Source organism: Bos indicus x Bos taurus, chromosome 15 (genome assembly GCF_003369695.1).
Source record: "Bos indicus x Bos taurus breed Angus x Brahman F1 hybrid chromosome 15, Bos_hybrid_MaternalHap_v2.0, whole genome shotgun sequence".
In the NCBI taxonomy this organism is placed as follows: domain Eukaryota; kingdom Metazoa; phylum Chordata; class Mammalia; order Artiodactyla; family Bovidae; genus Bos; species Bos indicus x Bos taurus.
Genome location: NC_040090.1, coordinates 76064410 through 76080623, shown reverse-complemented (window position 1 = coordinate 76080623; position 16214 = coordinate 76064410). Strand labels below are relative to the sequence as shown.

At 41.0% G+C, this 16214-nt stretch overlaps 1 protein-coding gene across 1 annotated transcript in view; it reads right to left on the bottom strand.

Annotated features, from left to right (window-relative positions):
- The window catches only part of ARHGAP42 (Rho GTPase activating protein 42), a 349920-nt gene that overhangs the window by 257520 nt on the left and 76186 nt on the right, over positions 1 to 16214 (bottom strand). The window contains exon 2 of the mRNA XM_027563908.1: positions 3724 to 3819. Coding sequence (XP_027419709.1) covers positions 3724 to 3819 — 96 coding nt within the window. The remainder of the gene's footprint in view (positions 1 to 3723; positions 3820 to 16214) is intronic.

Here is a 16214-nt window from a genome sequence, read left to right as displayed (position 1 = left end):
CTATCATAGTCTTGGCTTCCCTGGTGGTTCAGTGGTAAAGAATCCTCATGCCAATGCAGGAGATGCAAGTTTGATCCCAGGAAGATCCCCTGGAGGAGGGCATGGCAACCTACTCCAGTCTTCTCTCCTAGAGAATTCCATGGACAGAGGAGCTTGGCAGACTACAGTCAATAGGGTCACAAACAGTCAACACGACTTAGCGACTAAACAACAATCATAAGCCTTCATATCCTGATCAATTCACACCTTTCCAATCTAAACTGCAAGAGCCAAAATAATAACATCCATTCAGTCAAAGTGGAAACAGACAGCACAGTTGAGATATCAAGTTCACCACAGCCAGGGAAAACTGCCTACCGTCGACCCACCTGCACGGTTGAAGAGCGTAGTGATTAAAGTCCCCTACCTCTGCTATTACACCATATGGCTTCAAAAAAGTTTTTTAAGTAAGAAACTTAATGGAAATTATGAAGAAATGTATTTATTGTACTGTTAAAAAGTAAAAGACGAACTAGAAGCAACCTGAATGTACCAAAAAGAGTATGTCACAAATTCATGTATAAAAACCTATGTAATATTTTAAAATCATAAAACGAAAAAGTATAATACCTATAAAAAAATTCAGAAGTATTTTCTATAAATCTCTTTATAAAGAAGAAATAAATTTCATATAATATATAGCTATATGCAGTATAACTATATATAATTATATTAGAAAAAGATACACATAAATAAAAAAATAAAGTTTATAAGCGAAATTATGTCATTTATTCAACAATTTAACCAAGAGTTTACCAAGAGTCAGACCCTGGATCAGGTGCTAAAGTGAAATGACTGAAAGAAGAAAAACAAAGGAAAAGACCTCTGGCCTCTGTCTTCTTGCACTTTATAGTCTCATTCAGTTCAGTTGCTCAGTTATGTCCAACTTTTTGTGACCCCAAGGACTGCTGCACGCCAGGCCTCCCTGTCTATCACCAACTCCTGGAGCTTACTCAAACTCATGTCCATTGAGTCAGTGATGCCATCCAACCATTTCATCCTCTGTTGTCCCCTTCTCCCGCCTTCAATCTTTCCCAGCATCAGGGTCTTCAATGAGTCAGTTTTTCGCATCAGGTGGCCAGAGTATTGGAGTTTCAGCTTCAGCATCAGTCCTTCCAATGAATATTCAGGACTGATTTTCTTTAGGATGGACTGGTTGGATCTCCTTTCAGTCTAAGGGACTCTCAACAGTATTCTCCAACACCACAGTTCAAACGCATCAATTCTTTGGTGCTCAGCTTTCTTTAGGGTCCAAACCTCACATCCATACCTGACTACTGGAAAAACCATAGCTTTGACTAGATGGACCTATGTTGGCAAAATAATGTCTCTGCTTTTTACAGTCTCATTACTAAGTGGAAATAACTGCCATTATATGAGTATGTGAGTGTTCTTTCTTTTTTCTAAATAACAATGCTACTATATTAACATTTTAGTAATAAAATCTAGGTTTTGTCTGTGAGGTGTGTGTTACAAAACCTATGTTGGGGGCTAGACACTTATGATATAGACGTCACGAAGCGACACAAGGGATGACACCATCGTTCCGGCTGCGGGTGTCATGTGACCCCTGACGCGCCATGCCCCACTCGTCCTGTAAATAGGAGGAAGTCATGTCGCCGGGGGTCCACCTGGCAGCCCTCTCCTCCTTCTGAGAGGCTCCCTACCTACACCTCCACCAAGTCAGGCTCAGCCACCCTCCTCCACAAACCTGAGGGCGGAGGGAGCCACTGGCGATCCTAACACCAGCCACCTCCACACCCGAGTACCAAGGGGCGGGCAATCATCGACTGTCTGGCAGGGGCCTCTGCAAGAGCCTGGCCTGGCCACTCAGGGTCCATACGACGTGAACCCCACAGCAGGAGCAGCGTGTCTGTGGACGGGCAGGTGACTTCTCCAGAAGGGACCTTAGTGACGGTCACAAGCTAAAGCCACCCAAGGAATCAGAAACTCTTCCAGCTTTTCTTCTTGAGAGCCCTTTCCTTCCACAGTGGGGTTTGGACTTAATACTTCAGGTTTTCAAAAACAATAAAAATATTGAGAAATACGTATATACCTGACAAAACTATAAAAGAAAAAGAAAATTCAGAAGAAGGAGAGAAATAAGATTGTGGAGAAGCATGTCAGGGATTTCAAAGTCCTGCTACTCAAAGAGAGGTCCGTGGACCAGCCTTCAAGTGTGTAAGAAATGCGGAAACCTCACTCCACCTGAGACCTTCTGAATCACAGTCGGCATTTAATGATATCGCCACGTGTATCATATACATATTACAGTTCAGGAGTCTATTGTAAATCCTTACAATATTCTATTTTTATCTGGAATGTGAGTACACTTGATATATTATTCTCTAAAATATATACACATATTTTATACAGTCTCCTGACTGCCTGGAAAATCCCATGGACAGAGGATCCTGGTGGGCTGCAGTCCATGAGGTCACAAAGAGTCCGACACGACTGAAGCCACTGGGCACAGCTGACTGCCTGACTCTAACCCAACCTACAGATTGACCCCATGTCTGCAAACTGACAAGTAGGGATTGTTAAAATGTGGGGGAAAGAATGCTACATGAACCAGACCTTCATCCAGTAAAAACTCAGCTACAGATAAAACTTGAGATCACGAAACCCAATCTTTTCACTAATGGGAAATGAAACCACCCGATTCAGGAAGGGGCATGCTTTCACCAGGGTTGGATTGCTAAATATGAGGGAAAACCAGATTAAGTCTCAAGTCTCCTGATCCCAGTAATGTTCTCTGTCCTACACTAATATTGGTTAACATATCATGACTGATACTTTTTTCTCTTACTACTGATTTCTCTTTTAACTTCTGTATTAAGAAGTTTTAACTTATAAAACTTATAAATATTGAAACTTATAAAGTTTCAATATTAAGAAATACTGAAGTTAAAAGAGAAATCAGTAGTAAGATTAAAAAAAGAGAGATAATTCTTAAACTAATACCTTGTATATTTAATAGTAGATAACCAATATGTATTTGTTTGAATGAATGATTCACTTTTGTCTTCTGTTTCGTTTTGTTTTGTTTTTGCCACAACCTGCTGCTGTGGGATCTTAGTTCCTAGACCAGATATTGAACCCAGGCCCTGGGCAATGAGAATGAAGAGTCTTAACACTGGACTGCCCAGTAATTCCCTGAATGATTCACTTTTAGGCAAGAAAAAAGGATGTTATCCACATCGTCTCAAAGGGCTGAACTGAATTATACAATGATTAATTTCCTTATGGAAAAAACCACAAACCTCAATTTTAAAACAATTTATAACACTCTTCCACAGCAACCAAAAATCACCCTTACACTTTTATCAAAGTCAGAATATTTGACATACTTAGAATTTGGGTGGGGAAGGCAATGGCAACACACTCCAGTACTCCTGCCTGGAAAATCCCATGGACGGAGGAGTGTGGTAGGCTGCAGTCCATGGGGTCACGAAGAGTCGGACACTTACTGAGCGACTTCACTTTCACTTTTCACTTTCATGCACTGGAGAAGGAAGGGCTGCTGTCTATGGGGCTGCATAGAGTTGGACACAACTGAAGCAACTTAGCAGCAGCAGCATTATTTGGGTGTGTGTTATCTGTTTGATTTCAATGAAGTTATTATCTGAAGTAAGACTTTTAAAATTATTACCTAGGATATTGAAAAACAGCAGTACTTACCGATACTAATTTCATCATCTGTTTCAGCATCACCGATACATTCGAACTGGAAATCCTGCAGCGACTGGGAAAATTTCTGTACTGCCATAGACAGATCTGTAATTAAAAGTTTAAAAACTTTAGTTTTAAAAAAATCCTAAGGTGAAGATACCATGAAATACTCAAGATTTTCCACATGTATTTATATAACTTTGCTGCTAATGCTATATTAACCAGAACCTTTTTCAATACCAGCTTGACAAATTTAAACAAAATTTAAAGAGACTACAAAAGAAATGTTTTAGGGATTAGATCTCTTCTGCTTCCAAAGGAGATCTGCCCCTTTAAGAAAGTTTTGGTGCTAGTTGTGCATTTTCTGGAAGTCAATTTCCCAAAGTTTTTATCAAAAAATTACTATTCACTACAAATGCACCATTTATAGTAAAAAAAAAAAAAGAAGAAGAAGAAGAAGAAATAAAGAATTCTACTGGGGTTACTAGTGGGGATGGAGGGGGAAGCATCGAATCTTTGATTAGAAAGTATCACTGATGTTATTCTACACAGACTGTGGAGGAGACAGGGAATGTGCTTTTACCAAAAAACACATTCTCCTTAAAAGTTGAAAATACACCTGAAAAGTTGTTTATGAATAACCTTGTGATTTATAGGAGACCTCATGTTAAACAGACTCCTCAGTCCTGACTTCAGTCTGAACAAAGTCCAGAGTAACTAAATCCAGAAGAAGAATAATTCTCTATTCATGGAGAGAATAAAGAAAAGCCCAGAATAATAAGAAGTGAATCCCTGGGAGGCAAAAGCCTAGGATGCAACCTAACAGAGACTAAGAATGCAGACGCTGGAGCCAGGCAGCCTGGGTTGAAATCCAAGTCCTGCCATTTACTCATTATGTGACCTTGGGCAAAATTTTTAAACTCCTCTGGGCCTCTGTTTCCTCATCTATAAAGACTGAACGACAGTGGCATAACCACTTTACAGGGTTCTTCTGAGGATTAATTAACATAACACTTGCAAAGCGTTTACAACAGAGTCTGACAATAAGCACTATTTATGTTTGTTAACTAAAATTAAAAATCAATCTGACACTGCAGCATCAGGGCAGCTTTAAAGGTCCCTCCTTTCAGGGCTACTGTGATCATCCATGCTAATCCTTCACAGAAGTCTGTGCCAGTAGGAATACTCATTTTTCTAGAAGTCACTCTGGTGGTAGTGGTTTAGTTGCTAAGTCATGTCTGACTCTTTGTGACCCCATGGACTGTAGCCCGCCAGGCTCCTCTGTCCATGGAATTTCCCAGGCAAGAATACTGGAGTGAGTTGCCATTTCTTTCTCCAGAGAATCTTCTTGACCCAGGGGTCAAACCCACGTCTCCTGCACTGCAGGCAGATTCTTTACAGTTGAGCCACCAGGGAAGCCCACTGAGCACAGCTATTATACATCAGATGATATGAGATACAGAAAGGTGAATAGGTGGGAACACATCACATATGTGTGATTTTTGCATGTTAGAAACTTAAGAGGAACATATATCCATATTAGTCACAAAGTCAATTTTCTATTCAAAGGCATCTCATACGTGTTGAGGTCATTTGGTGAAGTTTTATTCTGATTTCAAAAGAAGACTTTACAGTGAAAAACGGCCCTCACTCTACACTTCATTTAATGTTATCTCCCAGGGATTCATATCTGCCACCTTGAATGCATAACATTGAACTCAAGCAGTCACACCTGACGAAGACCCTCTCCTTGACCAGTCTTCAATCAGGCTCCTCGGAGCCTCCTTCTTGTCCAGGCCTCTACCTGGGCTCCCTATCCTCACTGAGCCTACCAATCCTAGTTTTAGCACAAATTCTGCCAAGTCACTGCAGACAAATTCTCGACTGGATATCTGACCAAGTTCCTCACCCCACCTCTGATGCTGAAGTCCTCGACCTGCCTCCACCAAGAACACTCCAACCCTTTACGTCTTCTCAGTGATTTTCCATCCACTGATAGGGCCCACCACTCAGAGGGCTCCTTGGCTGCATAAATCCTCATTTGCTCTTGTTGCATTCAGAGTTGAACCTGAACCCTCTCCCCTACTGTAACACTCTTGATATCTATAGCAAGTCCTGAGTAAAGTCCTCCTTACCACTGTAACTAGAGTTGGAATCTTTTTTTTTTTTCTTTAAGAGAAGAACTGTGGCCTGGTGTCTAGGCCTGACACCAGGACTTAACTGTAAAAAGCCACCACTCAGAAACCTCAAGCCCACTTAACAATCACAGTAAGGACCCACAGGAGACTAGGTCTCCAAACACGAAAGTCACTTAATGCCCCATGTGAACCCAGAAATTACCAACACCCCTACCACCGACAATTCTGAAGACCATAGGCCTTGAGCCTCAGAGAGGCTTTTAACACACACACACATACACATGAGAGACAGATTTTCTTAAATCTTGTTTGAAAAAATAAATCATGCTCTGGAAAGATGGTATTACTACTCACAAACTAACACCTCTCCCCAAAAGAGGGAGAGAGGTTTGTGGCCAGCTGCACATTCTACCTAAGAAGTACTCTGAATTTAATGGAATGGAATGGTCTATCTACCAGCTCAAGAATGGTCCTGCTTTGGGTTCTCAGGAAGAAAACTGGAAAGAGCCTCCCTAGTGGATTGTTAGTCAATGAGGAAAACAAAGGCTTCATCAGACCTAGACCTCCCCCGCTGGCTGTGAGACCTTAGGCAATCACTCATCCTTCATAAGGCCTGTTTTTCTTACCTTTGCAACAAAGAAGCAATATAGATCTCAGAGGTTGTTATAAACATGAAGTGAGGTCTGTGCCTGGTACATATTAGGCAACTTGCTGCTGCTGCTAAGTCACTTCAGTCGTGTCCAACTCTGTGCAACCCTGTGGACAGGAGCCCACCAGGCTCCTCTGTCCACAGGATTCTCCAGGCAAGAATACAGGAGTGGGTTGCCATGTCCTTTTCCCAAGGCAACTTAATAAATGCTATCAATTGTTATCATTCAAGCTCAGCTCAAAAGGTGAGAGAGTCAAGTGATTTTTCGGACAGAAAGGGGCTTCCCTAGTGGCTCAGCGGTAAAGAATCCACCTTACAGTGCAGGAGAAACAGGAGACTCGGGTTCAATCCCTGGGTCAGGAAGATCCCCTGGAGAGAATATGAATGGACAGAGGAGTCCATAGGGTTGCAAAGAGTGGGACACGACTGAAGCGACTGAGCATGCACACACCAGACAGAAGGGACCCGTGTGTGCAAAGGTATGCAGTTACCGGACATTGCATAGCTCTGGCTAAGGGTAAAGAAATCATAACACCTCTAGTAAATGTTCTGAGAAGACACACACACACAACAAATCAGACTTCTAGGATAATTTTTCAGCTGAGCTGTGTGCAGGCACCCTTCCTGAGACATTGGAAAAGTGTTCCATGTAGTACGTATTTATTTTTCTACCTATGATGTATAATAGTCCTTATGCTAAACTGGACTTGAAGTCATAGATGGAATTCCTATAGCAGAGAAGGGGTAGTGGGTAATACGGATGCATCAGGAAGCTTAGGAAGCTTGGAAAAGATAGCCTTCCTTCTCTCCCCTCATCACAAGTTCCTGTGCGTCTCCCCGCAAACTCAAGGAGCCACCTGGAAGCTCTGTCCCAGGAAACTCCTGACAGAAACCCTCACAACAGAACATGTCTTCCAGGACCATTCTTTGCTTCCTGTAGCCTTGCTTCTCGACTGAGAAAGGCAAGCTGCTTCATCTTTTCACTGAGATCTCAGTGAGGACACTGTACAGATTCCCGTCCGGAAGAAGAACACAGGCGCCCACCGTCAATCCAGAGTATGGGCTCCAGTGGCAGATGATGTGGACTGGCTTCCCACCTCTACCAGGCAGTGTGGCATGGCCATGGCTGCCTTCATAGCCCCTCTGGACCTCATCTGTTAAGTGGAACAGAACCCATCTCCCAGGGTCACTGTGAGGACTAAGTGAGTTAATACAGATGAAGCACTCAGAACAGTGGCACATAGCGAAAGCATTTAAAAAGTGTTGGCTATTTCCATGCTGAGCGTCTCAAAAAAGAAAGGAAAAGTTCAATTTTCAGGAATGAAGCTGGCAGCTAGTAGGCCTCAGATAACCTTGGCAAGTGCTCAATAAAGTAGTCTGTTGACTGCAGTTTCAAATTCTCTCTTGATGTACTGCAATCAAGCCGTAACAGACTACCTGATTATTCAGTGTTTCTGCATGAGGGATGGGCATCTATTTCAATGCTGGAAAGAATCAAGAATGCGTGAATGATCCTCTTTGAAGCGTAATGAGACAGGACTGTACAGGAAAATATGGTTCTCAACTAGTTCAGATTAATTCCAAAAATACAGGGGAAGTTCAAAAAATTACTTATTTTCAAGTGCCTGGGATCCTCATTTTCCTTTTATTTGTTCTCATTTTCCAAAAACCAAAGTAACAATGAGGCAAAAATATGACAACATTATCTTATGATATTTTCTGGCAATCATATGGATCAATGTGAAAAATGAGGAATCCAGATCATACTTTTAATCTTGACTCCATCCCCCACTGAGTGTAATTCAGAACTAAAAAGAACAACACCTTTCACTGACATCACTCCATGGAACACATTCTTCCCTAATTGTCTAAAGTTTCTAAACAGCAGTCAGATGCACAAAACAGAAGTACTGGTCCTTGTAAATAAAACTGATTCACATATGATTACATGGACCTTGAATGTAAAACCTAATTCAGTTCTTAAAGTTTATTGTTAAATTTCAAAGTCTCAAATTGTGTAATGATAGGAGTTAACATTTCTCTTAAAAACAAAATGAAAGATGGAGTGTCTCAAATGTGACAAGCAGAGAATCTAGTCTAGGCAAGAGTGTCTCCTTCTCCCTATTTCTTCCCATCTATTAGAACTTGAGGACAAACAAGGGAAAAATCCCATCCTGGCTACATTCAAGGTGAAGGGGGAGGAATATCATTTACTAGGGGTCAAAGCTGTACACAGTAAAGATGCTATGACCATCACTCACACCACAGCCCTTTCTATTTACCTAACCTGCAACTTAAGCATAGGGTGTCTTCACATGTATTCACATTATAACTTTGAAGAAATTACAGTAGGCTCTAATTAGCCAGCGATGTTTTTGTATCAAGGAGTTAACCTGTAGCACCCATGATTAGATGATGCTAATGAAACATTAAAGCTTCATTTCATTAGAAATACTTCAACCTCATTAGAGAAATACAAAACACTTGGCAAATATTTAATTACATCTCCTTACACATACACTTAAGAGCTGCAGTTACTTGTTACTTTAGAAGTATCAATGGAATGACTGTCACAATGTTAGCTATATTTATCTTAGAACAAGTACAACCAGCTGGTCCACTGATCTAAGGCAGTTTTTCTTGAAATCTGGTTGCTCTGGGATTAGATTTAAGTAAGACTCACAGAAGCAGACATATGTGTTGTAGAATTATCATCTTCATACTACTGTACAGAAGGTAGACTATGAAAGGTATACAAAGGTAAAAACAAGATATGTCTTTTTCTCAAAAGGGCACAGCCCCGTAGGGACATGAGGGATGTAAATAAATCATATCAGAGGACAATGGATAAAACCTCCAACAGAGGCTAATAAAAACATCACTGCAGACAGAGCTTACTATGTGCCTGAAACTCATCCTATAACTTAATGTAAATTAAGCCATTAATCATCACAACAGCCTCTCGAAGTAGGTATCATCATTCCCATTTCACAGATGAAGGAACTGAGTGAGGTTGAGTGGCGTCCCCAAGGTTGCTCAAGCTAGTAAAGGACAGAGCAAGAATTTTGATTCAGGGAGAATGGATCCCGAGTCTCCACTTAACCACAACTGCTCTGCATACAGAAGTAGCAAATAAGGGCCCAATCCAGCTTGAGTGCATAGTGCAAGGCTTCTCAGAGGAATCAATGGAGGGACTTGAAAGGTGTGATGACACAATAGGTAAGGCCAAATTAACAACATGTCCAGAAGCTTTCAAAAAGCAGCTTCCACCTACGCATCCAAAAACCTCTAACAAGACTCACATCAAGCTGAGGACTGGTTACCACCAGAAACAGGCTGCTCAGTCGCTTGTACTTATTTTTATATCATTATTCCACCTTGTAAGGACAAGAGTCTTCTCTCAAGTTCTGATTCAAGATCTATCTCTTTCTCTCTCTCTCACTCAAGTCCCTATTTCCTCCAAAAAGCTCTTCCTGATCCCTTCCACCCTCGCATTATCTCCTCCTTTATACCTACCACTACATGCTGTGACACTCTTGCTGTGCTTTCTCTATTTTACCTTCTATCAAGTTATCCATGAACCTAGGTTATTCACCTTATTTTAAATAGTGTTTTAAAGGCAGAAAACTTTACCATCAATGAACATATTCCAAATATGCATTATCATATCGTCTGTACAAGAGCACATATTGAAACCATTAATTTCTGCAAGATGGATAAATGCTCCAACCTTCCACATGTAAAATACGAGTTATCTACTTATCCATCTTCCAAGGTAGAAGAAGATGTTTTACTATTTATAAGAAGATTTCACATACATTTACAATAATGATAACAATAGTGTTGGTATGACATTTTACTCGCTCCAAGTTCTCACACATTTTCCTTAATTAATCACACAAAGCTATGAGGGCTAAAGTTCTGAAAAGTTAGGTAATAACTTAAGTTGCCCAGGGTCTAAGACGTCAACTCCAATCTGGACAGGTCTTCTATTTCCAAAATTGGAGGCTTTTTCTACTATATGCCATAGTCAATTCCCAAAGAGATTAAAACAAGGAAGTGTGCCACCTTTACATGACATCTAGTTAATCCCTTACCTGCTGTATAAAATCTAAGCTAGTAAGACTTTGTGTATTGAACATGGGAGTGATCTCAGTTCAGTTCAGTTCAGTTCAGTCACTCAGTCGTGTCCGACTCTTTGTGACCCCATGAATTGTAGCACGCCAGGCCTCCCTGTCCATCACCAACTCACGGAGTTCACCCAGACTCATGACCATCAAGTCGGTGATGCCATCCAGCCATCTCATCCTCTGTCGTACCCTTCTCCTCCTGCCCCCAGTCCATCCCACCATCAGAGTCTGATTTCCAATAAGCCAACTCTTTGCATGAGGTGGCCAAAGTACTGGAGTTTCAGCTTTAGCATCAGTCCTTCCAAAGAACACCCTGGACTGATCTCCTTTAGAATGGACTGGTTGGATCTCCTTGAAGTCCAAGGGGCTCTCAAGAGTCTTCTCCAACACCACAGTTCAAAAGCATCAATTCTTCAGCACTCAGCTTTCTTCACAGTCCAACTCTCACATCCATACATGACCACAGGAAAAACTATAGCCTTGACTAGACAGACCTCTGTTGGCAAGGTAATGTCTCTGCTTTTGAATATGCTATCTAAGTTGGTCATAACTTTCCTTCCAAGGAGTAAGCATCTTTTAATTTCATGGCTGCAATCACCATCTGCAGTGATTTTGGAGCCCAAAAAAATAAAGTCTAACACTGTTTCCACTGTTTCCCCATCTGGCATACTTATTAGCTTGGAATAAGCTATCAGCAAAATGCATTAATTAGATAGTCTAAATGTCAAAAGAAATGCACATTCTTTTATTTTCTAGTGCCACAAGATAGGAGAAGGAAATGGCAACCCACTCCAATATTCTTGCCTGGAGAATCCCAAGGACGGAGGAGGCTGGTGGGCTGCCGTCTACGGGGTCGCACAGAGTCAGACACGACTGACGTGACTTAGCAGCAGCAGCAGCCACAAGATAACTGAATAATGTTAGAGGTGTTCAGTTTCTTCTTGTTGTTGTTCAGTTAGTAAGTCATATCCGATTCTTTGTAACCCCATGAACTGCAGCACGCAAAGTTGTGCTCAAATTCATATCCATTGATTTGGTGACGCTACCCAACCATCTCATCTTCTGCCACCCCCTTCTCCTTTAGCCTTCAATGTTTCCCACCATCAAGGTTTTTTCCAATGAGTCGGCTTTAGGAGCTTCAGCTTCAGCATCAGTCCTTCCAAGAAATATTCAGGGATGATTTCTTTTAGGATTGATTGTTTTGATCTCCTTGCAGTCCAAGGAACTCTCAAGAGTTGTCTTCAGCACCACAATTGGAAACCAGGAATTCTTTGGCACTCAGCCTTCTTAACATTTCAACTCTCACATCCATACGTAACTACTGAAAAAAACCATAATAAACCACAGGTTTGACTATACGGACCTTTGCCAACTAACTGATGTCTCTGCTTTTTAATGCACTGTTTAGGTTTGTCACAGTTTTCCTTCCAAGGAGCAAGCATCTTTTAATTTCATTGCTGCAGTCACCATCCACAATGATTTGGGAGCCCAAGAAAAGAAAATCTGTCACTGTTTCCATTTTTTCTCCATCTATTTGCCATGAAGTGATGAGGCCAGGTGCCATGATCTCAGTTTGCATAATGAGCTTTAAGCCCGATTTTTCATTTTCCTTTTTTTTAACCCTCATCAAGAGTCTCTTTAGTTCATCTTCACTTTCTGCCATTAGAGTGGTATCATCTGCCTATTTGAGGTTGTTGGTATTTCTCCTTGCAACCTTGATTCCAGCTTGTGATTCACCCAACCTGGCATTTTGAATGATGTACTCTGCATATAAGTTAAATAAACAAGGTGATAACATACAGTCTTGTTGTACTCCTTTCCCAATTTTGAACCAGTCCATTGTCTCATGTCCAGTTCTAACTGTTGCTTCTTGGCTGCAAATACATTTCTCAGGAGGCAGGTAAAGTGGTCTGGTATTCCCATCTCTTTAGGAATTTTCCACAGTTTGTTGTGATTTACATGGTCAAAGGCTTTAGCATAGTCAATGAAGCAGATGTTTTTCTGTAATTCCGTTGCTTTCTCTATGATCCAACAAATGTTGGCAATTTGATCTCCAGTTCCTCTGCCTTTTCTAAACTCAGCTTGTATATCTGGAACTTCTCAGTTCATGTACTGCTGAAGCCTAACTTGAAGAGTTTTTGGCATAACTTTGCTAGCATGTGAGATGAGTACAATTGTGTGGTAGTTTGAAATTATTTGGCATGGACGTTCTTTGGGATTGGAGTGAAAACTGCCCTTTTCAAGTACTGTGGCCACTGCCAAGTTTTCCAAGTTTGCTGGCATATTGAGTGCAGCACTTTAAAGCATCATCTTTTAGGATTTGAAATAGCTCAGCTGAAATTCCATCACCTCCACTACCTTTGTTCGCAGTGATGCTTCCTAGGGAAGGCCCACTTGACTTCACACTTCAAGAAGTCTGGCTCTAGGTGAGTGACCACACCATCATGGTATCTGGGTCATTAAGACTCTTTTTGTATAGTTCTTTTGTATATTCTTGGCACCTCTTCTTGATCTCTTCTGCTTCTATTAGGTCCTTACCATTTCTGTCCTTTATCATGCCTATCTTGCATGTAATATCCCCTTGGTATCTCTAATTTTCTTGAAGAGATCTCTAGTCTTTCCCATTCTATTGTTTCCTCTATTTCTTTGCATTGGTCACTTAAGAAGGCTTTCTGAGCTCTCCGTGCCATTCTCTGGAACTCTGCATTCAGGTGAGTCCATCTTTACCTTTCTCCTTTGCCTCTCGCTTCTCTGTTCTCAAACTATTTGTAAAGCCTGCTCAGACAACCACTTTGCCTTCTTGCACTTACTTTTCTCTCTAAGCTGGTTAAAGGTAGGTATATATTGTTCCTCTTTCTTCACAATTAGTGCCCAAAGCAAAACAGACACAGAGAACAGAGGGACCCAAAGGGAAAAAGTGTACACCAACTACCAGTGGATTCATGACACAAGAATCCACCAGAGATAAATTACTGAAAAGCTTATGGTACTGGGACATGAATGAGGATCACTGCAGGCCTTCACTTAATAAAAACCAGACCGTGTATTACATAGGAAGATATGTCAAGGAATTACCAAACAACCCTTGGCTTTTAATATCTGCAGTTATGCTTTTAATATTCTTTCACAGAACTTCAAGTGTTAGATTGTAAGATGGAGAAAAGTCAGAGGAACAAAACACCGGGTGTGTTACTAAAAGTGTAAGAAAAAACATCATGAGACCCTCTTGTCAATAGGAATCATTCCTATGGCTCTTATTTGAACAAAGTTTGAAAATGCCCACTTTGGTAAACAAATATGCAATCGTGGTTATGTAAGGGATGTGCTCAGATATGAGAAAAAAATCCTTCCTTCAAATCAATCATTCTTTCATGTATGGACTAAGTGTGCACAAGATTCAGACACGGACACCAATCCAGGGACCACCACTTATTGCAATATTCTTAGAACAAGCACTTAGCTTTTCTGAATCTCAGGTTCCTCCTGTACAAAGGGAAGATACTAATCCCTTACAAGAATGTCATGACCATTACATGAAATGAACTTAACACAGTGTCTGGTACAGAAGAGAAATTTGAAGTTCTGGTCCTCAACAAATGTTAACTATTAAACCACTGTTTGTTATGATGGCAAGTGTAGAATATGAAATATTTTCATTGTAGGCATAACATTTAATGTGTATTAAATTACTATCTTCACAATAGCTTCAGAGAAAATAAACAGTGGTGCTGGCCTCTAATGAAGACCAAACAGTTTGTAATCCTATAAATGATATGTGTCTGGGAAGCAGTTCCAGAAGATTCCAGTGGAAAAACAATAAACAGGAACCAACACTTGGCCAGATTTTATCCACAGTTTCTATAAAGCTACAAATTCCATAAAAATTAAAAATGAAAAACCACAAAGACTTCACTATTGCTACAACCCAAGTTAAAAATAGAAAGTTTAAAGGAAGAACTAAACCACCCATCTCCCTACCCTGGGGATAAATCTCAGGGGTGGGGAAGGCAGGGTGCACGGAAACCACACACTGCAGTTTCTCTGGATTCTCTTCCTGACTGAGCCTTCCTCTCCTGCCTCTGTTGATAATCTTCCTCATACACTATTCTTCAGGACAGATAAACCAATATTTAGCTACCCTGTTCTAGCTCAATATATGTTTTCTTTAAAAAGCACTACCTGTGTGTCTATGTGCAGGTAACTCCTGAGTGGCCATTAAGTCTGGATGCTGGAATTGCCAACAAAAATGTATGAACTATCTCCCTTGCCTTTTTTTGACTTAACTAAAAAATATTGAGCTATCCAGCACAGAAAACCAGCTTTCCTAAGCATATCAGCAACACAGGTATGGCCTGGCATGCTTTCCTGAACTTCCTGGTCTACCTTCCTACACATGACCTCTTCCTTAGGCCAAGCCTTGTTTGCTGGGCATCTACAACGTTTGCCCTTATCAACAGATTTGGTAATGGAAAGTGCTGAGTGTTCCAGCCCTCTTTTCTCTCACCTACCTGAAGTATCTATGCAAGATGACGACTCTGGAAGAGCGCTTGGCGTTACTTTTTTTTCATGTCACCCATCAGCCTGTCTCCAACTCTTAAAACTTACCTCCCTTTTCCATCAGCTCCTTGTTGGTATCATACGACAAACACATTTGTAATAAAATCATGATCTAACTAGTTTAATCTCCTTTTTAAAGCACCACACTAAATTGTTCAGTTCAGTCCCTCAGGTGTGTCTGACTCTTTGCAACCCCATGGACTGCAGCACGCCAGGCCTCCCTATCCATCACCAACTCCCACAGATTACTCACACTCATGTGCATCAAGTCTGTGATGCCATCCAACCATCTCATCCTCTGTCGTCCCCTTCTCCTCTTGCCTTCAATCTTTCCCAGCATCAGGGTCTAAATTGTTACCTACTAACTAAAGTACATCATCTATCCTCTATGTTTCTAAGGCCATCTTCTTTCTCAAACTGGTCTTTGCACCATCAATGTTTTAGCCAAACCAAAGAATCTAAACTTCTGCTGTCTCAACATCCACAAAGCCATTCTTCAAGTTGGAAGCACCCATTTGTCTCTATTGTGACCTTCTAATGCCTTCCAATAAACCAGTACTCACAGCTCCACTGTGAAGCTGGATCGTACTTTATAAGAGCATCTGGCTATCCTTGAGGACAGTACATGGAGCTTCCTTTACACCTTTTTCAGCACCTATAATACTAGCTTCTTTCTAGACTAATTAGAAAGTCCTACCCTAAGTAATCCAACCAGGCCCATACATCTGCTGATACTTATAAATCCCAAATACTGGCATGCCATATGGCACACACAGTAGTGTACCAGAAGCAGGAGTACAGAAGCCATGGATACCTGCAGTGTGTTTTTCTGGTACTACAACTTTTATTAGAAAACTAAAGAGAAGGAAGCAAAGCAGTTTTATCCTGTCTTACATTTTTTAAAAATGTACCATATCGCCAATATCACAAAATTTATATGAATGAACTTGACTCTTGTCACTTCCATTGAGGCAGCTAGTTTGGGTCATGTTTCCAGGCTACTGAGAATGCATTTTTCCCCTACTC